This window comes from Embiotoca jacksoni, unplaced genomic scaffold (genome assembly GCF_022577435.1).
Source record: "Embiotoca jacksoni isolate LCO1_2020_lvr unplaced genomic scaffold, fEmbJac1.0.p SCAF_7, whole genome shotgun sequence".
Classification (NCBI taxonomy): Eukaryota; Metazoa; Chordata; class Actinopteri; family Embiotocidae; genus Embiotoca; species Embiotoca jacksoni.
In genome coordinates, this window is record NW_027185425.1 from 20,300,517 (window position 1) to 20,326,200 (window position 25,684).

General features: G+C 39.0%; 1 protein-coding gene across 1 annotated transcript; it reads right to left on the bottom strand.

Moving 5' to 3' along the window:
* Positions 1 to 5,147: 5,147 nt before the first annotated feature.
* On the bottom strand, positions 5,148 to 20,799 carry sdhaf3 (succinate dehydrogenase complex assembly factor 3). The gene is made up of 2 exons (XM_069176804.1): positions 20,465 to 20,799; positions 5,148 to 6,063 (listed from the first exon to the last, which is right to left on the bottom strand). Exons 1-2 carry the CDS (start codon positions 20,639 to 20,641, stop codon positions 5,869 to 5,871), a joined length of 372 nt encoding a protein of 123 aa, XP_069032905.1. The 5' UTR covers positions 20,642 to 20,799; the 3' UTR covers positions 5,148 to 5,868.
* Positions 20,800 to 25,684: the final 4,885 nt, after the last annotated feature.

Consider the following 25,684-nt stretch of genomic DNA (forward strand, 5'->3'; position numbering starts at 1 on the left):
CTGTTAATTTCAGTTTTTGCATTGCTGCAATAACATTGATTTATATGATCATTTTCTACAACACTGATACTGATAACTAATAATACTCTCATTTTTCAAAAGATCTCAGTCCTTTCTGGCAGTAGATGGCCAGCAAGCTGTCATAGTACGGTGGCCTGTGACACACAATCCATCTATGCTTGGAAGGTGCAGGTTTACCCAGCGAAGCTGATCAGTGTAAGAGAAGAGTCAGGAGATGCAGGTTGGACTTGATCTGACAGATGGACTGAAGGGATATCTGTTATAAACTCAGCCAGCAGCTGAAGCCGTGGTTGCCCCGGTAAGAAAGAACAAGCCTGACCTACCCCCCTTCTCACCAAAGTTTGCCTTCACCCTCACAACCAGTCCAGAGTCGCCTTTATTTTTCCTTGTGGATGACATTTTCCACTGAGGTCAAGGAAGGATGAGAAAGACAATTGATGAGGATGTGTAATGAGTTTTTCAAACAATGCTGGTTAATTTTCATCTTTTAGGGAAATTGATGGTTATCTGTATGACCTGAGTGCTGTGTGGCTGTATTCAGGCACAATGATACTTTGAGCTGTGCTAACATGCTAATGACAGCACGAACATGCTCTATGTTTCACAAGTATAATGTTTACAATGTTCACCGACTAAGTTTAGCATGTTAGTGATACTAATTAAAAAAAGTAAGGGGATCAAAGAAGTGATTTGTGTAGATAATCCGTGGACTATAAATGTCTGTACAAAATGTAAATGTAAAATTATTTCACAGGATAAATAAAAAATGTACATACTGGTGTCACTGATTACTGAAGTCTGAAATTTGAGATCCTTTGGGAACAACAAATTGCACTACAAAGTTTTATTGGAGTCCACTCATTGAAGCCACTGTATACCCAGAATGCATTGTAGTCTTTGGCCATTTACTCAACAAAGTGCACAACAGAGGTCTTAGTAAACATTTTGAGGTAATGTCTGAGTAGTTTTAATCATTTATTCCTCAATGTGTTTATAGGTCAAGGGTGTTCCTGCCCCCCCTACCCCCACCCCCTTTACACTTACCTTTCCACCAACCTTCAACTGCACTTGGTGGCATAACGGTGCTGCTTATTATTCAATGCCATGGGTTAGTGATGCTGGTCATGTTAAACAATTACTGAAAGCACCGCCTTGCTTATTATCCCTCAATTAATTACAGACCTTTCACAGCTGAAATGAATTACTCATTTCATTAAGAGATTAGATTGGATTGTTAAAAGTGAATTTATATATCATACCATGAAATATAGTATATCACAAATACTAATTAAAAGTTGCAGCATTTGTAATTTACACACTTGAGCTGAAAAGGCATTGATGCAACGTTAGGGATGGTGGGACCTCCTTCTTGTGGGTAAACATCATTGTCATAATGTGTTTTTAAATCGGTTTAATCTGTAAAGTAGAATTTGATGCATTATTCCTCCTAGTTTAATGGTCTGAAGACATGTAGATCATTTAATACTAAATGCTTAATATAAATGCTTAATAATAAATGCTTATTTTGAATTTTATTCCACGTTTCAAACAACACATTTTAAACAAGTTGGGATGCTCTTTTTATAACCCAACCACACTACTGACCTGTTGCCACTAAAGCTAATTAGTTGTGATATGTTCGACCAGATGTTCATTTTAGCATCACACACATCTTTTCCAGTCTTCTGTTGACCTTGTCCCAACATTTGATATTTTTTGCTGCCATCCAATTTAAAATGGGCATATATGTTTTATAGAAGAACAGAATTTTTTGGTTTCAACATTTGTTGTTTTTTTGTTCTATTTTCTATTAAATATTGGTTTGCAAGATTTGTGAATCATTGCATTCTGTTTTTACTTACATATACACAGCATCCCAACTTTTCCAGAAACAGGGTTGTATTATAAACGCCTCTTTCTCTGGGCCCACCAACACGTCATCTCAGGGCACTATATAGAAAATTCCTTACAACATGATAGACAGGAAACCAACAGTTAGACAATTCCCACATGAGCGACAGCTGGGAGGAAAAAACTGATTTGTCTCAAATGGCCTGGGCTTATAGCAGCTAAGTAGGGCATGGTTCAAGGCCACCTGAGCCAGTCCTAACTATTGGCTTTGTCAAATAGGAACATTTTAAACCTAGAAGTAGAAAGGATGTGTGCTTCCTGAACTGCAGCAGGGAGCTGGCTCCTCAGGAAAGAAGCTTGAAAGCTCTTGCTGTGTTGCTGTGACATACTTCCCTTAGTACACTGACAAATACTGTTCTTACATGTTGGGACTCTATTTTCAGAGGGTATTGTTGTCTCAAATCACACACTGCTGTTGTGCACCAACTGGAAATAACCTCAGCATGTTAATACATCACCCACCTACAGCTTGAATTATTTTACCCAGATATTAACATGTTTAAAACACTTAGTTTTGATTGCTCACTAATTGCTTCTGTCCAGCAGCCGTATTGAAGAAAACTCTTTTTCAGTGTTCTGTACGGAGCTCCAGGGTGGCCATAGTATAGAAATACTAAATTGAGGCCACGAGATATTTAATCGAGGCCACGATTTACTATGTCGTGCGCACAAAGTATCCTTTTGTTCCCACGTTTTAATTCATTCGTTTGCATGACAGGCTTTCTCCTCTCAGCATGAAATGCACTGCAACTGCTTCAAGTGTCAGTTGACCATCTATAAAGTCGATAGCATCCTCAAAGTTAGCATATTATATATGACCCCCCCATACACATGCACACAAACAGACATACACACCCACATTTTTTGCTGAACAAAATACAAAGTACATTATTATTATAATTGTATGTTATATGACTATCCTGACACTTTTTCTCAGTATAGCTCAACAATAACAATCAATACAGCAACTTTGATCAAATAAATAAACTTGTTCTGGGGCTGTTCTGTAAATAGTTTTGTTATAAATGATAAATTTAGCAATTTCTGATTAACCCATATCAATCTCAGGTTTACAGTTACTACCCACCCACTTCCGGTCTCAGGCCCACAGATACAGATCATGGTGGAAGGGGCAGCGGCCCATGACCTCCGGCTCTCCTGCCTCTGCTCTCGCTCCACATTCTGAACGGTGCATTAGTTCATTAGCATGAGCTGTCAGGACTTCCCTGATTTTAAGGGACTGTGTTTTACTCGGTACACTTTTTATTTTATGTATTCATCTACTTATTTATTGATGGGTTGATTTTTCTTTGTTAATCCTTTTGTTCTTGTCCCACAATAGACTTGTCACCCAGATTTTTTTTTTTGTGAGTTGCTGGGATAAATAATAAAATCTCTCTCTCTCTCTCTCTCTCTCTCTCTCTCTCTCTCTCTCTCTCTCTCTCTCTCTATATATATATATATATATATATATATATATATATATATATATATCACTTACAATATAGTGTAATTAATTTTCACACATTCATTGTGCAATGGTCTGCCCACTGTCCTCTCCGTATTTAGCAGCTACACGTGAGCTGCTTTTATCCTGGATTAGGTGTTTAACTTCTTCATATTTGTCTAATATTATAGTTAGCCTGTACACTTGTCCTGGTCTATGATTGGCCAGATGCTGCAAACCCCACCCAATTTATGTGGTGTGAATAGCTGGATTAAGAAATCCTGGGTTAATACCCATCTATGTGTGACCATTTAGTATGATTACATTTATAAGGATTACTTAAAACAGATAACAGAAAGCTATTCTGGGTATGTTGAACAGGGCTCTGGCTTTATGGCTACAATCATGCAACCTAAACCCGTCCGAGGTGGTTAGCGTTAGTTGGAGCTCGGAGTAAGGAAAAAAATGCCAACTGGTGCTGAGAATATGTGGGAACACCTTCAGGACAGTTGGCAAAACTCAAATTGACAACCTCATGTAGCTGGTTGAGAAAAAAGTGTGCCAAACTGCCATAAAAAAAAAAAAAAAAAAAAAAAATACTACTATTATAAAGAATCTTCAATTGCAAATGAACATTGCTTTATTTACAGTGTTTTGTTATCATTATGTAAATTATCATCCTTTATATAATTCTATGTTATTTCATAGTTAAATGTAACTCTTACACCAAAAAAATAGTAAAAAAAAAAAAGAGAAAAAATTAGATGAGTGTTTGTCCAGTGTATTGACTGCTTCTTGTTAGAAACTGCAAATTGTTCCTCTGATGTCCACAGAGACACCAAGTGGTTACACCTCCCACTTTATAAATAGAGGGCTGGACAGGAGACTTCCTCCTCCTTTGTTCTCCAAACTTTAATATAATTGTTCAATTCTGTCAGCACCACAAAGGACATGAGTTTCACCTTGGTTGTGTGTTTGTAGGTGTTGTCATGTGTCTTTTGAGCATTCTTCAATCTAAGTATTTATTTGGATTTTGGAGTACTTAAAATTGACAAACCTAAGTTTATGAAAATTCTGTGTTTGTAAAATTATTTTATTGATAAAGCACATTTGGCCTGATCTTTATTTGAAATGTATGGTATGTAAATTTGCAAATCTAGAACATGTTTTAAAGGCCGGATTTATTATGTGTTTAGCAAGACATTGTTCTAATTTCTCTTTCCTTGTTTGTCCAGAACCGTGGCAATCAACATATTATCATACTATCACACTAGCAATAAATAACTTCATGATAATAAATGGACATCTGATGCAACCCTTGTTTCCTGGTGGTTTGTGGCTCCAGTTCGAACGTGAAATCCCTCACACTACTTTCCATTATTAATATAAAAATATTGATTATGGATATTTTACATTACTGTCAATACGTAATCTTGTCTTGGTGTATCTTGCTTTAACTTAAAGCTATTTAATTCAGAATTGTGTCATGTCAAATTAAATGTATTATTGGAATGTTATAGATCCGACATATTGTCCCTTTGGAACCTTTTCTAAAACGTAACTTGGGTGTTGATTCAGATGAGATGAAAGTGCACACTGCCATCAGGTACACATCCAAAAGGGGCTTCGGTAAGTTGATTGGATAAAATTACTAAACTCTTCTTAAACTTACCAGTTTAACAAAAAAACTCCACTGCATTGGAGAAAAGAATCCTATTTCTACAGCTATAAAGGAGGGATTCACACAAAAATAATGTATGTCAGGCTGTAACAAGAAAAGATTTTCATTTTTAATTAAAACATTTTTTAAAGGACAACAAAACGTTGACAACGGAGACATCAGAAGGAGGCAGGGTTTAGAGCAGCATTGTATTTGGGCAGAAAGGCTCTTGTACATGTGTACTGTGCATGACTGATTTATTTATGGAGAAATTACCATTATGTCTGAACTCAGAGGGGAACAATTGGTGCATCAACAGTCGGTCAGCTTTTATAACAGCCCTCCCTAACACCACATTGTTCCCCCTCAACACAGCTTTTTTGTCCGTGTGCATTCAACATATTTCCACATACATAATGATGGCTTTACCCCAAACAATGGCAACATCACCACTGAAGCTGAAGGAGGCGTTGGTAATGTGAACTAGGTGCATCTGCTGAGGAGACACATCTCTGGATCTTTCTTTCACAACTATGAGCTCACAAATGTATTCAAGTAAAACAACAAAAAAAAGGTTGACAAAGGAAACTATGTGACACATTAATGCCCCTGCAGAGGACAATGAATATCCTCTTTTTATTGTCACAGTAAAAGCATAGGGGACACAACACAAGCACTTCAACATAATCAAACATTTTTAAAAGCCTCTACTTGACCTTTGAGGACCATTCTGTATGTGAAGCACTCCAGAGTGATACATTAGTGGTCTGAATTCATCAGAGCACCTTCCGGTTTCCTCTGTCCAAACACATCTCTGTGGTCAGCTACTTCACTTGCTGTCCTCTTGGATGTCAAACTGTGTGTTGGGTTTGGTGGATTCCAGCATTAGTTCGTACAGCTGGCCAATCTGTTCCTCTTGGAAGTCACTGAGATTCCCTTCTGACAGGTTGGTTCCAAATTTCACTGAACCGAGATGCTCCCCCGCTGACTGCAGTACCTGAGTCTGTACGGTGTCCTTGTAGTTCTGCAAAGGTGGGAAGAAAACAGAAACAGACACAGACATAATTAGCAGCAGCATTTAGCACCTGGTCTTCCACCCCATTTCAACTTGCAGTCATTAAACACATCATGCTGTGTGACAATCACAACTTGTGGTTCAAGATGCAAATGTAGAGTATAGAAGTCTGTTCTTAAAGTAACATCCTGCAGTCACATTCATGTATGCAAAGCGAAACTAACACTGAATCTCCCCTACTAATGACTGGCCATGCAAGTCTGGTATACTGCAACTTATTCCTATGAGCCATAAAGCTATACTTTCGTTCAAAAACTATTAAAATGCACCAATGACTGTCCTTAATCACACCCTGCAGTTTACGTTGACTCAATCCCAAACACACCTTCCTGCTTCCACAAATACTCACGAGAACACCATGGGCTGCAATTTAATAATCCAAGCACGTGGTCTGAAGCACAAATGTGAGTCCAACTTCACTTTTGCAAGTTCAATGCCAGATAATCTGAGTGCAAACTAAGGCTTAAAGTGGTTTAAAGTGTTTTTTCTTAGTATCTTAACTTTGGTTTGTTTTGGAACACATGAAATAAACCAATCAGAGTGCCTTTGCGAGTCAGGTGGGTCGCCCCACCCATAAGACCTCCCACCCCCCTCCAAAAAGAAAAAAAATACAAAAGTACTTGCAAGAACTATGTCCAATGTCTACTATTTACTTACATAGTTTCTGTGCCCCCGTTTCATTTCAGCTCAGTGTGAGTCCCTCATTCATTTTTCTTGTACTGAAGGTGGCTGTAATTTGTCTGTTTCTATAAGCTGCTGTGTGTCTAGCAGAGCAGAGAGACGACTCGGGGCCTTTAGGCTTTTCTGATGCTTTAAAAACATAAATCAATTCAACTTGGAACCTATTTTCATACCTTTTGCCATCATTTAATTTGGGGTTAGAATGAATAGTATTTACCACAGTAACTGATTTTATTGGCCAATACTGGCCTATCAGAGATATATTAGTGTTGGTGTGTATGCTATCCAATATGAATACTTTTGTTTTTCACAAAACATAAAGCAGAAAAAAATGCTTGGGGGATTATTCTTTTTTTTTTAAATTATTTATTTATTATTATTAAATTACCAGTGAATTTCACTGTTTAAATGCACTGATATAATTTTGAACAATAGAGTTGATCATTGAACTGAACGATATACCGCTTTTATTACGTCATTGTCATAAATGTTCAATAACCCTATTTTCTTCCATTTATCGATATCAGAATATTTTTGCTATCTAATATTGGCATGAGCCCAAAAACATCCAGCATCAGTCACCCGACTGAAATCAGGGAACATAACGACGTTCCTACTTCTATGCTCCCAGGAGATTTTGGCAGTATGAAGTACATTGACAACAACAGTTCACAACAGAGGGTGAAATAGTATTTCTAGTATTGTTGTGTTTTGATTTTATAACATTGTTTCCAAAAACTTGGGATGAGTGACGTCTTAGTGACTCGCGCTGCGGTCTCTTTGGTTTCTGTCGTTATTGTGTTGAGTGGGAGACGTGAGCGTCTCAAATGAGATCAATCACAAACACCATCCTTGCCTGATATAATTTGTAGTGTTTCATTAACGTGCCGTCATTCAGCGTGTATTACTGCATTACTGAGGCTGACATTGTCCTTATCAACTTTAATGCTAAAGTCACCCGCAACAATCACTTTGTCTCTGCTAAGAACTCAATCAGGTACAAAGTCAGCGAAATCTGTTGGTAAATGACAGGTGGACGATAAACAACAACAAATAGAAATATTTTTTGTCCTTTATATTTCAGTGGGAGAGACTAAAAGTACGAGTTGTAAATGAGTTATACCTAAGTCTCGGTCTGGGTCTCGGGTTGATTGTTAAGCTTGAATGGAAGATTGCGGCCCCCTAAAAAAAAAAATCATTCAGCGTTCTATAATATTGTCAGACTACCTGTTATTTTATTGAGTTTTAGACATAAATATAACTGTTGTTCCAACACAATATCATAGCTAAACCTAAAATGTTTGATTTAACAATAAAAAAGGGAAATTCATGTCCTCGTAACTTCCTTTCATGTCCACTTCCCACGCCTGGACAAGTTCTAAAAGCTTGCTACTGGCCGACTGGAAAAAGCCAAGCTCTTCATTTTTTCCCAAACAAGGTAAGTATTGTTACAGTTACACATTTTATTTGGGACTCTTAACGCGAGCACACTGTTTTGATACCGTTATGATGACCAACACACTCTGCCCAACAGCTGTGTTGACTGTCAGTAGACACACAGGTTTGACACTTTACGAGTTATCTTTTTTGTAAATCTGCTTATTTCTGACAGACAAGTAGTTTGTCCACAACCAGTTAGTAAAAGGGAGTAAATTCATGCTTAAAATAGTTTTAAATCCTGTCATTTATTTGTTCTGGCACATATTCTTTGTAATGCACCTCTAGCCAAATCAGAACAAGGCATGTATTCATTTTAAGATAACTAATGTTATTACAAGGGAGCATAATGGACGGGATGAAACAACTATTCATGTAACTTTATCATTTCCATTGTCTACTGTCTATAAGTTTTGTTGCAAAGTACATCATCTGTAGAAAAATGTTTGTGTTTGAGGTCCTGTATAGACCAGGGGTCTGCAACCTTTTGTTTTCTGAGAGCTCCTTGATCTACTGTGAAGAGAAGCTGGCGACGGGCTCTGGGAGCTTGCTACCTGGCCGGCCTCACGCCATCTACCGAGGCCTGCTGAGCTGCTGCGTGGCTTGTTTTTCATGGTGCGACGCAGCGATTCCAATTCAGGAAGCTTCTTCTCCAATGCTGTTAAAAGGCAAGATATATTACGAGTACCATCATCACTGAAGGAGGCAGAGGAATAACTGAGCATCCGGCACACTGAGCAGGAAAGAGAAGGAGAAGCAGATTGAGTGAGAGAAGCTAACTGCTCAGCTGGCGGACTTGAAATAACAACGTTAACATTACATTTGGAATCACAGGTTCTGTGAAATTTGGATCTGAATATCTCTTCATTTCAACAGTATCAATGTAAAAGTTAAGGACCTGATAATATCCGACACTCAACCGTGGCACATTTTTACCAAATAATGTCTTTTAAAATGAGATCAGAATTAAACCAAAGAAAGAGCTGCGATGGTTATGATCCTCTCACTGGAAGTAAAAGCACATTTCTAAGTCTCAGTCTATTACAAGTGTACAAATCCTTGAACAGATAAATCGTTTTCATGTTTACTGTGCAGTAAAGCCAAGTTTAGCTTTAATTTACTGCTATCACTGCAGACCAATCTTCTTGCAGTAGATTGAACTGTCCAGCTAACCTCATCAGCTGCATCGAGTCAAGCTGCCAGTGTTGTCAATGAATCATCACAGAAGCAGCTCCACGGCCAGCTCCCGCTCCTAAACGACATCTATCATCTCAGAAGAGAGCACACAGTTGATGTCTGATGTTTGCCCATTCACAAAGCATCTTGGTTTTTTGGAACACTCACTGTGAGCAATAACAAGCCATTTATCTGAGAGGCTTCTTCCTGCACATAATGTAATTATGTTGAATACTTGCCAAAGGGGGGAACATCCTCTCTGCAGCAGGAGGGAGAGTTTAAAGCAATAACACAACAGTTTTGATCATACTTTTTACTTTTACATTCAAGAACTCGTTTGAAAAGTCAGCATGAATTGTGGGTACTTTCTCATGTTGCCTCTGGTTCCAGTCACTGAAGAAGTTGTGTTCAGGTTTTGGGTAATAACGTTCCCAGACCACCCCCAGGGTGTCTGACAGTGAGGGGACCGTATTGTGTCACTTCCTGTTACAAACGCTGTTGTCTCGTCCCATATTTCTCTCTGCTATTCCAGCTTCTACCCCCTGATTGAGCTGTACTGAACCTCTCTACACCTCGTCTGCCTTCGAATTAAAGCACACGCTGGCTCTACTTGAGTAGTTGTGCAGCTACATCTCTTGCCAACCTTCACTTTAGCTAGCTTAGCAGTGAGCGACCGCTTCTTTTCTCCCTCTGCTTCTCCTTCCTTGTCCAGCTCGGTGAGTCAGATGTTCAGTTACTCCTCTGCCTCCTTTAGTGAAAACGGTACGTGTAATAATTGTAGTCTTTGTAGGGTTTTGGATGCGAGGGTCACTGAATTGGAATCACTAGCCGTAGCAGCTAACCAGGCCCCGGTAGGTGGTGTGGAGCGACCCGCCCGAACAGCCGGGAAAACGTGGCGTCTGGGTGGCGGTCGGGAGGCCGAGTACAAAGCAGAACCCATCCAGAAGAAGAGGTTGGAATTTGGACGCAATTTGACGACAAACAATAACCCCAGTTCTTTTTTCCAGCACTGTAGCCAGGCTGCCCAAGATTCACAGCTCTGTTGACCCTTTTATTCCTTTACCTCTGAGTAATAATTACTTTATCAACTTCTTTACAAGTAAAATTGTTACCATTGGGGGAAAATTCAGTCACTATCACAGATATGTTGTCAAGCACAGCAGCCCTAGAAATGTCCACAGGACGTGATTTATACCTACAACATGTCTCTCCTGTTGAGCTCACTGAGCTAACTACAATAATGACTTCATCGATGTCATCATCCTGTCTCTTAGATCCCATCCTGTCTCTTAGATCCCATCCTGTCTCTTAGATCCCATCCTGTCTCTTAGATCCCATCCTGTCTCTTAGATCCCATCCCGTCTCTTAGATCCCATCCTGTCTCTTAGATCCCATCCTGTCTCTTAGATCCCATCCCGTCTCTTAGATCCCATCCCAACACGACTGCTCAAGGATGTTAACACTTCTATATGAGCTCAGATCAACTCATCTCTCTCAACATGTTATATACCACAGCTTTTTAAAGTTTCTGTGGTTAAACTTTACTTACAACCCTGTTTTCCAAAAAGTTGGGATGTTGTGTAAAATGTAAATAAAACAGAATACAATGATTTGTAAATCATGTAAACCCATATTTAATTTCAAATAGACCAAAGTCTTATTGTTTTATGAAAATATATGCTTATTAATATATGCCGTGCAGCGCATGTGGAATTGCCATAATGCCAAAATAGAGGACCATAATGTTGTTTACCTTGCCTTAGATGTTCATCTTGCCTTTATACTTTTTGTTTGAACAGTGCCTCTTCCAAAACGGCCTTGTCCCGAAGTGCATACGTTGGAATTCCTTCCAACTGCATCCAAAGTTGCTCAAAACTTCAATTTCAAATTTGAAAAGCTCCACAGAGCACGAGTTGTGTTGGTCGGCCTACGCTGCCGTCATGAGAAAACACTCTCCGTAAGGAGGCATTGGAACAGGAAGGCCAAAGAGAAAAGATGGAAAAGTCACAGTATTAAGTTCATATAAGTTCATTCATGTCCAATTTCCCACTTATGTGAAGCATCCACTGCATCAAAGAGATCGGAGCATGTGAACTTGCCAAGCCTGCAACACTCTTCTGTTATGTTGCAACCAGTTAGTTAATGTTGCACTCAACTAACCTTTCAAGCTGGATGACCTGCAGCTACAGCTCACGACTCTGACCGTCCTTCTTTTCCCCGCCGGCTCGCTCCTACCTCGTTAACATATCTTCACTCAGCTGACTGCTTTCAGTGAGAATACAATGCAAGGCTGAATGCATGTTTCGATGTGGACTGTTTGCATAAATCACCCAACGTCCCACCGTTAGTTTATTTAATTAAACAATTTTATTAAAATGAATATCTTTATGTAATTTTTTAAGACTAGCCTGACATTTTTTCTCACTATAGGTCAATAAGAAATACAGCAACTTTTATAAAACAAAAAAACAAAAAAAACTTGTTCTGTAATTAGTTCTCTTTCTCTTGTGATCAAAAACATGATCTTTGAACTGAACCTAGCTCGGGTACTCTCTGTTTTTTGAGGCCATAAACAAGTTGTCTTTTGTGAGATAGACATTTTGTGGGAGTATGTGTGTGTATTTATATTTTTGGGAAATAGTTTTTGCTTCAATTTACTACACACTGATTCACTGTTGTTGCCGACCTGCAAGTTACTCTTTAATCATTGTTTAATTATCTGATAACAGTTTGTCATTTTTTCATACATTTTTGGTGTCATTTTTATTCTGGATAAAATCATATTTTTTGCAAGTATGAGCAGGTCCTCATTGGCTTTCATTACAATATTCCCTCATCTTTTCCTTCCACAACATGTTTTTTTTTCTGTGCGTGAGCCTGTTTGGCCCTCTGAAGCTGATTTATTAGGAGTACAGTACTCCTATGGGTGCCTTTAAAATAAATGAATTACACACTGGACACTCAAGCCCTGTAATCTCATTTGAAGTCTTGCTCCTCATCTGTTCCCAGTCCTTTGTGCTTTTCAGAGGAAGCTGAGATGGAGCGGAAATTCACCTTCTTTTGACTGAATAAACAGAGAGATGGCAAAGAGGTTGTTTGGGCTCTGATCATTACATAACAGAATTTGGTGTGTTTTCAACAGCTGTGAAATACAATTGCACCTGCCAGTAGACTCACTGCATGTGTAACTTTAACCCTCCACACGAGAAGGAGGAGGTTTATAACCAGGATTTACCCCTAAAGTCACCCCCATTGGGCACCTAGTGTCTGGTATCTATAGCCTTATGTACTATAAACGAATATGAAGAAAATTATTGTTTTATTATTTTATTAATTCAGAGGTACTGTGTGACTCTAAGCAAATACACGAAATACATAGTGCTTTGTCATGTATGCGGTTAGTGTATGACTGAAGTACATGAGACGTGGTAATGGTAAGTTTGATTGGGCCAGATGAAGAACAGCCTCTTATTTCTATGGAGCTAATAGGATCCTCATCAATAAATGAATTCAGTTCATTTCTGTCAAACTGACAAACCCTGCTTACCACCCGTTTCTTGATTTATTTAGTAAGGAAAAAAAAGGAAACGGGGATCGGACGAGGGATGGGAATTATAAGCTAAAGTGCTATTTGATATCGAACACCCTCACCCGGGCGAGAGAGAGAGAGAGAGAGAGAGACATAGAGACAGAGAGAGAGAGAGACAGAAAGAGAAAGAGACAGAGAGACACAGAGACAGAAAGAGAGAGAGAGAGACAGAAAGAGAAAGAGACAGAGAGACACAGAGACAGAAAGAGAGAGAGACAGAAAGAGAGAGAGAGACAGAGAGAGACAGAAAGAGAGACAGAGACAGAGCGAGAGAGACAGAGAGACACAGAGAGAGAGAGAGAGGCAGAGAGAGACAGAAAGAGAGGCAGAGAGAGACAGAAAGAGAGAGAGAGAGACAGAAAGAGAAAGAGACAGAGAGACACAGAGACAGAAAGAGAGAGAGACAGAAAGAGAGAGAGAGACAGAGAGAGACAGAAAGAGAGACAGAGACAGAGCGAGAGAGACAGAGAGACACAGAGAGAGCGAGAGAGAGAGAGAGAGACAGACAGAGAGGCAGAGAGAGAGAGAGACAGAGACAGAGAGACACACAGAGAGACAGAGAGACAGAAGGAGAAATAAACTCCTTAACACCACCAACACAGGCTCAACAAATGTTATCAAATGTAATAATAATGATAACACAATAATAATAGTTTGGTGCTAATTGGGGTTAATTCATATTTAGTAAATAAATAACAGGACCTTCTAAATAATAAAAAAAAAAAACAATGTAGTTTTCAAATCACACTTTAACACAATTCAGCACATTTCAATGATTCATTAATTGTATTTTACTCCGTTTTCACTGAATAAAATCAGCTGTTATAAACATGTAGAATTCAATTCAACTTTCAGGAAATTCAAAGATGCAGAAAATATATTTTACACATAACTCACATATTTGACACATATTTCAGGAGTTGCAGTCCTTCATTTGCCTGAAAGGTAAAACCTTTTTAATTATTACTGGTTGGCCTCACTATTCAAAGTCTGCTAAATGTCTTTAATATTAGCTGTTAGCAATTTAATCACTGTTTTTATAGATATCCCCTTTTAAAGCGAGTTTTCACTGACATCAGGTTAAAACATAATGTCCTGTTAAGGTACCAGATAACGTACCAGTTCCCCTGGTGTCTCGTGTGCTTCCTCCCGTCCCCCACCTTAATAAGTAAGCTAGCAAGTCGCCCAACTTAATGAGACCAACATGGAGACGAAGACTAAAGTACGTACAAGTTAGATTTACTGCGTTCTGTGTTCTTTAAGTAAAATATATGTTTTTATTAAGTAACATGGTGTAAAAAGTCAAATATTAAAGTTTCATGAGAAAAGTAAAGCTTTTATCTTATTGCATTTTGATATTGTGTTGTTGTTGTTGTTATTTGTTACTGTCATTGAGGGTTTGTGTTTTCTAAGGGTGCTCCGATCAGGACTATTGAGGCTCATCGGATTCAGTATCTGCTGATATCGATTACAGGATCTCTTTGAAACTTTTTATTTATCGTGTAGCATTATTTATTTATTCAACTATTCTTAACAACACTGTACGTTAGATATAAAAATTACCAGATATTTGAGTATCATCAATTGACAAATGCGTATTTAGTGGAAGACAACTTGTGTCTCTCTTAGAGACAAAACTTAAAGCATAGCAGCCTCGGCTTGATTTCTGGGAACAGGTTATGAAGAGAGAGAAAGAGGGAGGATAGAGATTAGTATCATTTATACGTCATTAAAGGCATTCAGACCTCAAAGTTGACTTCTTAAGCATTGTTGCATTCGTCTTTATAAATTCAATTTAAATCCTCCGTTGTAGTGTGTTTTCAAAAGGTGGCAGCAGCTCACGCTGGCAGATTACACCAAGTTGTGTTTTTGAATCCTGATTTAAGGTCAATAATGTCAGAAAAAGGCCACGAGCTGCTCTGTTTGTTTGCAACCACAAATTGAACATATTCACGAGGAAACAAAAACAACCAGAATATTCTTTCTTTATGAATTCTTGGCTGATTATGTTTCGACCACTGACAGTCTGTCTCAGGAAGAAGGAGGAGAAGCAGAAGAGGCATGAAGAGGAAGTGTTTGTGACCTTTCACATGTAGCTTTGACTTACAAATGAATATTCAATCCACTTCATCAAAAATATCCAGATATATATCCTATATCGCCACTCAGCCAAAATATATCGGGATATGACTTTTGGTCCATATCGCCGAGCCCTACAAACAACCAAAACCTAAATGTATATCACTGTTGTACGTATTGTGTAATCACCAGAAGATTGTACCCCACTTCTCCTCACCCTGACATTCAAATACTGCAGCAGGACCGCAGCCGTCCTTCATCACAGCAACAGGCTTCAACGGTGGGTCATTTAAACTGTAACTTCTCAACACTGCTGACTACAGTGAAAGCAAAACTTATAGATACTACTATAATTATTACTATACTATTACTATAGTTACTTAACTTAATGTTAGCGAATTAGCACAAATTCAAATTCACCGCCAAAGGGTCGAACATTGTTACAAGTCCATCATGACAAATTCATTATTTGAGCTCATGGAAGTTTCCACACATCCAATCATGGTCTCAGATTAATTTTGTGTTTATTCTTCATGAAAATAGTCCATCTTCAGGTAAATTAAACATTGTTAATGTTTAGAAGTCCTGCTTGTGTAGTTAATCTGCATACTCCCTGTCTGTAGTCAATAATACCAACTCGTATCAAGTGTTTTGTGCAACTGACATCAGCAAGTGTTTATATTTTAGTAATGGTGGGTGAATAATGAACTCTTTTACTCTTCGCGGTATCAAATACAAACCGTTTTCACAAAAGTTGGGACATTGTATAAAATGTAAATAAAAACAATGCGATAATTTGCAAATAATGTAAACCCATATGTAATTGAAGATAAAAACCAAAGCAACATATCAAATGTTTAAAATGAGAAATTGTATTGTTTTATTAAGAATATATGCTCATTTTGTTTTCTCAAAGGAGAGACGTGGCCCAAAATTCATAACAGTGAAAAATTTTGATAATTATCGCTGCACAATGGCTGCAAATAGAAAGATTTCCAATGTTTTCTTTGACTAACTTGTATTATTTAAATCTCACAAATACTTGAATATGGACCTGCAACACAAAAAAAGTTGCAAAGAAAAAAAAAGTTGATCAGTGAAGACTTTGTAAATCTCTAAAAATTAAAAAAGGGTCAATCAGACCAAAAGTCTGAGATACTTGTTTTCATGACGTTTTACAAAATTCCACCTGCTAATTTAAGAGAAGATGGTTCGCCCCGAAGTTATTGACAGTGGGTTAACACAACCTGACCTTGAAATATCACTATCACCCAAAAATTTCAGGTTATTTTCTGGGGCTAACAACAAATCTGTCAATGCCATTTTAGAGTAATATTTATAGAATAAGCAACAATCTACAATAATACTATCTTTTTTTACACTTTCTTTGATTTACTCTAAGATATACCAAAGGTATACATGACACAATTACTTTTAATTTCATTAATTAAGGAACGAAGCATTTCTTTTATGAGCTGTTTAGGGTACCGAAGCAGTAGATTTGACTTGATCTGATTTGAAACCGGATGAAACTACATTCCGCCCACAAATAGCCGTAACCTGACTGCAACAGAGGAACGTCAATCAAACAGACACGGCCCCAAAGGCTTGTTTCCAATTTTAATGACAGGATTATTTTCAGAAGGGCCGCCAGAAAACTAATAAGAGGAGATGTCTTGAGTTAGCAACACCAAAACAACTTTTGAATTGTATTGACTTTGAATTTCATGAGACAAGTTGAATGGGAGTTTATGGAGCCGAGGCTTTTTGGAGCCGACCTCTGGTGGTTCTCGGTGGTATTGCAGCTTAAGGCACTTCCGCATCGGCCTAATTTTTCAAACCCGGAAGCTACGTCCACTTTTATATACAGTCTATGGTGCCAGCACAGCAGTTAAGTCAATTCCCCATTCAGAGACTAAAGATGGCTTTTACACCATTTCACACTGTAGACAACCCTGTGTCTTTTGTTTGGTCAGATGACACAGCCATTAGATAGAGACCTTAGTGTCATTTACCTGAACATTTCCTGCCCAATTTAGATCTGGATGCCTCTCTGTGCTTTTGGACAAACAAAGTCCCATTTGAAATACAGCCAAAGCAGTGTGAGTACAACTAAAAACACTTTCGTCCCCTGGTTAGGACCAATTCTAATGGGCTCTGGTTTTGAAAACAATACATACAGATATAGTGAAGCATAATAAAAGTGACCGATACACCTCTCAGGATTCCAGCTGCAATCACCATCTACTTTGTTAGAGAAATTACAAGCAGATGGGTGATTTAGCATTTCCTAGGAGTATACAATTATGCTGGAAAACATTGGCTTTCCTCTGCAGGGTAGGTTTTCTGAGGTTGGTTTTAGAGTTAAATGAATGGCTATTTAAAATGTGCCAGCTATTGTGGTCTAAATCAAGTATAGTACAATAAGAAGAAACTTAGGTTTGGTTTTGGATTCAAACTGGAAAATACGAAATTGTAATAACATTATTAACTTTTCCTTAGATAACATATAAAACTGTTCCTCCCGGAAATCGCAATTTTGTGATCCAATTATAAAGAACATTTGCTTTATCAACAAAAAAAGCTCCTCATTTGCAGTTTAAGGTATAGCAAGAATCTTCAATCTCTCCTCTCATCATCAAAACAAACCACATGTTGATTGACCGACAAAAGGTCAAATTGTCAGAGATAAGGTTTATGGGAAATGCAGTCGAATTATGTGACTTAGGTCACAATTCGTCACACTTCTGTGTGTCAGTCTAATCATGCAGTATCTGTTTTATACAGCCTTACAGTTGTGTGAGATTGCATTTTGTTTGTTTGTGTGAATAATATTTAAAAAGTATTTCAAGAATTTATTTCTCACTAAAGAGGCCTATGTATTCTACACTGCAGTTATATATTGATTTGTTAAGTTATGTCATTTCTGTGACTTAGAAGTATTTTTTAACTGGAGTCTATGGTTCTTTAAATTCTAAAAATTCTAAAATATGAGAACTAAAACATTTTTAGATGTTTGATACAATATTTATGTGATGTGCAGTATAATGACATAATACTCCACACCACCAGAAACAAAAACTAGGTTACAATACTTAATAATAAAAATAACATTGAAGACAAAAGAGCTATGATATCGATATCGCCAGGTATCCAAATTCAGGATGTGATACATCGTCATTATATTTAAGGAGTCTACGCTGCATTGCGATCTGCATTACAATGCAGAAAATGGATGTATCAAGTAAAGCAGACATTAATTGCGCTGTGATGGATCACCAAGCTCTTTTGGGACTCAGCTGACAAGTTGATTTTCATTATACTTAGTCAGAAAACTAAAACACACTCCCACTGTTACCAAAGTGTTCATCACATGATGGTCCAGAGAATTGTCAGTGTTTTCTCTGGGAGAACACCAAATAAGGGATGGCTGGGCCTTATTGGCATTTTATCAAATTCAAAGTATTTGACAGAAATGTGAATACTTAAAAACTCAAATCCTTTATTGCATATTATTAAATTCATAACATTTACATTATTTTAGACTGAGTACAGTGCTTCCTTGAAATAAAAGAGCAGGTTGTCATCTTAATCGCCTATTACAGAAAATGGCTTTGGTTGCCAGTTTCAAAGTTTAAATTACAAATTGTAATTTATCAGTGAAACACTTCTGTTACTCTGAGGAAACACAGGGTCAAAGAGGACTCAACGTCATGTAGTATTAAGGACATATGAAGTATTATATCAATTGTGAAAAACTGCCACTTGTTGGCCAGAGCAAACAGCAATCCCACATGAGACTGTCCTGGCTTCACTCATCACTTCAACGCAGGGCAGACGGGCAACGTGAACCTGATTCACCTTTCGCTTGGTGTGAATTCAGAGTCTCACTTTCCCACAAACCTCTCCCTGACTGTCTGAAAACATTCCTGTCAGGTTAAGACTTGATCTATCACCTCCAGACTGCCTTTGGTTTGACAATAGCACAAGTTTCAGCAATTACGGCACCTCCACAGTGGACGGGAAGTTCAACTGGGTGATTATATTAGCATCCACTCACAGCAGTCCATCATTGCAGCCGTTTACTGAGACTGCTCTGCCATCATGTGGTGATGGACTGACATAAAACACAATGAATAAGCCCTCAAAAGTAACATGACTGATGAGGATGAAGCCAATTATGTTGGGTGCTGACCCTTTTATCTGATATAAAGATCATCTTCACTAACATCTGAAAAACAAACAGACCTCTATGAAAAGATTTCAGTGTTCCACATGGCAAATGTGTCTCGCTCACCGAGTGTGACCTCTGTCTTCTCAAGGGAAACCCTGGAAACCACAGAGGACACTGAGGTCATGAACATAGCATTTTGGGAGGGTTTATCAGCATTTATGTCATTTATATTTGGTCAGTTTATAAGCTGACCAAATAGGGATGTTGCTCGCTTACTAGCGTAGCTGTGGTTATAATTTAAGACAGCCTTAGACCTGCTTTGTTTGGAATATATAATCTTATAAAAACGTGTTTTAAAGTTAAAAATGAGGGCTGTAGGGTCCAGTACCAGCCCTCAAGGTCAGCACTTCCTGAAGGCTCCATTTTTGCAGCGCACCAGTTGTTGTTCATCATTTATAGCATGCTGGTAGGGTCAGCATTGACAGTAGATTCATCTTGTACAAGTGTTTACTCAAATAACCCCTTTCAGTCGGCCTTCCTGCAGCCAGAACCTGAGACTTCTCTGCTCACAGTGAACGTAAGCACCAAGCCTCCACTTACTCCGTCTCGGTACAATTCCCATTTAGTTTTTTCCAAACAAGACGGCAGCGTCCTCACTGCTGCTTTGTGCAGTTCTCAAAATGAAATTGCACTGCTGGCTTTAAAAGGTGTGATACTTGTGTTAGTGGGCATTTTTTGTATTTTACAGTTTTACCATAGTGCACTTCAGCCATTTGTGTCATTTACTTTTTTTTTTTTTTTTTTTTTAGAAAATAAGACATTTTTAAGTGTTGACATTTTTCAAAACAAATGACAAAGATTCAATTCATGCATATCTCTTGTTTTCTTGGCTGTGCTGGAAAAGTACCAAACTGTGAACCTTGAATTGTGTTATCCGTTTCAGCCCTCGTATTATTGTTGTTAGACACAAAGAGCAGAAACGAGGCTTTGTTTGTTTTGAGATGATGATTTGACAATGATGGAAATCATCTTTCGCTGCATTTATTGTTTTACCTCAGCCCACCAAATGTAAAATACCCTTTACCCACTAATCAGGCGAGCCAGAAATGCCTAAAGTAGTAAGTAGGTAAGTAAACTAAACGTATTCTCATGTAATTAGATTATAGTTTAATTTCCGGGGGTGTTGTTTGACAGGCTTTGGGTGATTGTCTTACCTGCCACTCTGTCATGAAGCTCTTCGCCTCTTCGGGAGATGCACCTTTATTTCTCCTGAACTCGTCTTTCACATACTGGTCACCGAGGGCTCTTAAATCTATCGGCAGGAACCGGTGGAGGATTAAAATCCTCTTGTACAGAGAGCGGACTTTGGAAACATGACCAGACGTCGCCATGAGATCTACTAACGATGATTGTTTCTGACAGGACGAGCTAAAAACGTCTAACAGCTGTCCTCTAACCCCCAAACAGTGAAACGCATAATGGTTTTGGGGTAGAGACACGCAACAGCATTGGCAAGGATAAGTTATTCAACTCATGTCCTTGTTTATCCCGGAAGTAAATCTTCTTCTAGTTGATGAACCGGCTAACAGACGCATTAGCGCCCCCTGTGTCCAGAATAGTTCACAACACCCTACTGACTGTCGGGAGATCTCTGCAGCGGGTCGTGAGCTCGTTGGCAGACTGAAAAGAACACTTCCGGACACAACATAGGTCCACAGCCATACAGAAAACGGCACTGCGTAAGTTTCCTTTTTGCCTTTTTTTTTTCTCCCCTTCTTCTTCTAGGGTTTTTGTTTTTATATAACTGCCACCTACTGGACTGGAGTGCACAGCTGAAGATTGGCAGGAAACAGACTAACCCCAAACAACAACAAAAAACTAAAATCTTTTAATCAAACCTGTTTCATTAACAAACTCGATCACATGCTGGTATACTTTCCCCACTTTTTCCCAAAATGTTTTCCAGAGTGCACCCTTATTTTTCTGCCTTTGGAGCTAAGATAAGTTTGTTCTCTTAGTTATTATCCTATATTTATGGGAGTCTATTCAATTCCATCCGAGTATTCTTGCCACACTTTTTGTGTGTATTTATTTATGGGATTTTTGACTTCACTCTTATTAAGTGAGACGTCTATGTCTATTGTCTGTGATATAAGTGATTGCATATCCAAACTATCAACTTCTATCCCAAGTTGGTAAGGAACCAAATGTGAGTAAACTCTCTGACCCCGATAATGCAACCAATCCAGTTTTTACCCTCAGTGAATCTTGTGAAACTGTCCACAAAAACAACTACTTTTCCTTGTCCTATTTCCCATAGTTCTGACCCCAAACCTTGTAACCTTTTAGTCAAGCAATATAACTGTATTGCAGTTTTATGCATAAATTAAGCATCTTTCTGTGACAGAGCCATTTATGATGAACAGTGTGTCTTGTGAAATTCTCAGCGTTAAAACAACTTTCTCCTTCAAATTATTCTACTTCTCATAGTTTTGCCTCCAACTGTTGTTTGGAACTGCTTAGTTTAGAAGGACGAGCATAAACACAGAGATATAAGCATGCAATAATAGTATATGTTGAAAACCGCTGTGTTACTTTAATGTCTTCACTGTGCTCCTAATATTCTTAGTGTCCTTCTAAATGGGAGCAAATCTATTTCTTGGGGGGGAAAGAGCGTTAGGCTCACAGCCCTGTTAGTTTTATTTTCTGAAATTATTTTTAGACCTCTGACATTAGAGTTTATGAAGTGCACTATAAACCAAAGACGACCAATTACATGTTTAAATTCCTTTATTTACACAGGTTTAATTACAATGTCATGATGTTTCACACTCTAGATAGCGAGCGAGTCAACTCAGAGATTGTCAGATGAAGTCAATTCTCAGCTAAATTGCTTGAAAACCTGCCGGTGGATGGTGCAAGATGATGCTTGTAATTCATAAGGACTAATTTATACCTTTTATCAGATTATAAATACTATGGTTGTTATGTCGGGTTTTGGTTTACGGCACAGAGGCAAGGAGAGAGAAAAAGATGAAGTCAGCACAAAGAGAGATATTTGGAAAGAGAGCAAGAGAGGGCAAAAGCCAGGTGACATGTCTTGACTACATTGTCATAATGCAATGGCAGTTTCTGTTTTGCCCACATTCATTACAATGATTTCACATATCTGAGCAGTGTATAGATAACAGTTATCAAATGCCGATCATCCTGAAGCTCCTAAATTTATTTTAATCATAAATATTTAACATCAGAAAATATGTAATTTTCTGGCTGAATACAATATGTTTGCAAAGAGGGGCTCATCTCCCTAAAGGTCCGACCCTAGTTCCATCCGAGGCTTTGGAGAATTCTATCAGGGGGAATGGGTTGGGTAACACTTACACCCCACCTACAATAGGGGTACACTAATTAACCGTCAGGCCTTAATAAGCATTAACTAACAGTTAATTATTAGTTAGCTAATGGTTAAATACCTATTTATTAAGGTTATTCATGTTAACTAAGGTATCAATTTATGTCGTCTTAACAGTTACTAAAGATAATATTGGCATTAGTAAATAGAGCATTATACAATAAGCATTAACTAAAACCTAAAAAACACTTAGTCGCTGTGTCTACAATTATTCATTAACGGTGTTCTTGTAAACTAAGGTATTAATTTATACATAATTTAATAGTTTATAAAGACTATTGGCATTAGTACATATTACTACCAGTTAAGAATTTGCACTAAGTAACTGTGAACAAATGTCCCTTTTTAAACATTTATTAGGGTTTAAATGTTGGTATAGACCTTAGAAGGTGCTAACTTACGTTATACAACACGTAGTTTTAACCCAGCGATCTGATTGGTCAACCTTAACATTTGGAACGTGCTCAAATCATCATATCATCACACCAAGGTCATCACTAGAAATATCACTCTGCCTCCTCAAGGGGAATATAGAATTGGAATTGAATTTCATATAATATGCAATATAATGTTGTTTTTACTTTTTATAGGCCTATCAAATGACCTATTTGGTGAAATCGGGTCTCTTATGGTCCTTTTTTGTCGCTCCGAGCACCCGTACCGTAACACTACATATGGTCATGCACTTACAATCCTAGCGGCGGCTAGCTGGACCGGTTTGGTTTTAACACACGACAATGTACTGACATTTTAAAAATACATGACTCCATCGATATCTTTTTTCGGCGAATATCTTACTTAAAACAACTGATCCTCTCTTTTCCCCGATCTGAAACACAGGTAGCAGCATGAATCTCTGCCTGTCTGACTGACATCTCTCAGTGGATGTCCTCACACCACCAGAAAATCAACCTCCACAAGACCGAACTGCTCTTCCTTCCAGGGAAAGACTCTCCCACCCTCGACCTGAATACTGCCTTCAACAACTCTGTTATCCCGACCCTGACTGCCAGGAACCTCGGAGACACTTGACAGTCAACTCTCTCTTACTGCCAACATCACTGCAACAACACGTTCCTGTAGATACATGCTGCACAACATCAGGAGAATACGTCCTCTTCTCACTCAGAAGGCGGTGCAGGTTCTAGTCCAGGTTCTGGTCCAGGTTCTGGTCCAGGCTCTGGTCCAAGTTCTGGTCCAGGTTCTGGTCATCTCACGTCTGGACTACTGTAACTCCCTCCTGGCAGGTCTACCTGTTAGTACCATCTGACCTCTGCAGCTCATCCAGAATGCCGCAGCTCGACTGGTCTTTAACCTCCTAAATTCACTCACACTACTCCGCTCCTCCTCCTCCTCCTCCTCCTCCTCCTCCTCCTCCTCCTCCTCCTTCGCTCCCTTCACTGGTTACCAGTAGCCGCCCACATCCGTTTCCAAACATTGGTACTTGCGTACTGTGCTGTGAACAGATCAGGTCCAGTCTACATCCAGGACATGGTCCAACCCTACATCCCAGCCCGCTCCCTCCGCTCTGCTTCTACCAATCAGCTTGTTGCTCCTCACTGAGATAAACACTCTACAAAATCATGACTGTTTGCTGTCCTGGCTCCTAAATGGTAGAATGAGCTCCCCAACGACATCAGGACAGCAGAAACTCTGTACATCTTCCACCGTAAACTAAAAACACATCTCTTCAGACTTTACCTTGAATAGTAGAACTTTAGTAGAACTTAAAATGACACTTACTGATAGAACTTTGTAGTTTGGCTTTCTTGAAGAAATTGTATTTTCTTGATTCTTGTTTTTCTGGGTTTTGTACCCTCATGGTTGAAATGCACTTATTGTAAGTCGCTTTGGATAAAAGCGTCAGCTAAATAAAATGTATTGTAATGTAAGGAAGGCTACAAGCCCGGACGGCATCAGCTCCAGGCTGCTCAGGAACTGTGCAGATCAGCTCTGCGAGGTGCTGCTGCACATTTTCAACATGAACCTCAGCCTGGAGAGTCCTGGTCCTCTGGAGAACCTCCTCAGCCTGGAGAGTCCCGGTCCTCTGGAGAACCTCCTCAGCCTGGAGAGTCCCGGTCCTCTGGAGAACCTCCTGTGGGGTTCCAGTCCCAAAGACTGCACACTCCAAGGAGCTAATTCACTTCAGACCTGTAGCCTTAACCTCCCACCTGATGAAGATGATGGAGAGGATCATTGTCTACTACCTCAGACCCCTGGCGAGCACCTCACTGGACCCCCTGCAGTTTGCCTACAAAGCAGGTGTTGGTGTGGAGGATGCGGTGATCTACCTGCTGTAGCTATCCCTCTCTCACCTGGAGAACACTGGCAGCATGATGAGGGTCATGTTCTTTGACTTCTCCAGCGCGTTCAACACCATACAGCCATCACTGCTGGGGGGGGAGGGGAGCTGGAGGGAGCTGGAGTGGACGGGCGCCTGACTGCATGGACCATCGACTACCTCACCAACAGACCACAGTATGAGACTTCACAACTGTGTCTGATGTTGTCTGCAGCACGGGGGTCCCGCAGGGCACGGTGCTCCCCCCCTTCCTGTTTTCCCTGTACACCTCAGACTTCAAGTACAACTCTGATTGCTGCCACATCCACAAGTTTTTAGCATTTTTTTTGTCATACGCTTAATTTATTATCCCACAATTGGACATAAAACTGCTGTTTTTTTTTAGCTCTCAGCAGCCACTTCTAGTTTGTGATTGATCTAAATAATATTTATTTTTCTGCATCAGAAAAATGATGTGATTTTCATAGTCGAGTGCTGATTCAATTCAGTTCAATTTAATTTGTATTGTTGTTGTGCCAAATCAAAACATGATTGATCTCAGGGAACTTTACATAATGAAGCTCTTCCAACTGAACCCCTACATTATAGAGAGGAACCCAACAATTCCCACATGATTGACAGTTGGAAGGAAAAACCTTCCTTTTAACAAAAATAAATCTGATGAATTTCATTGAAACCTGAAACATCATGTGTTGATAACACGCTAGCCGTTTACAG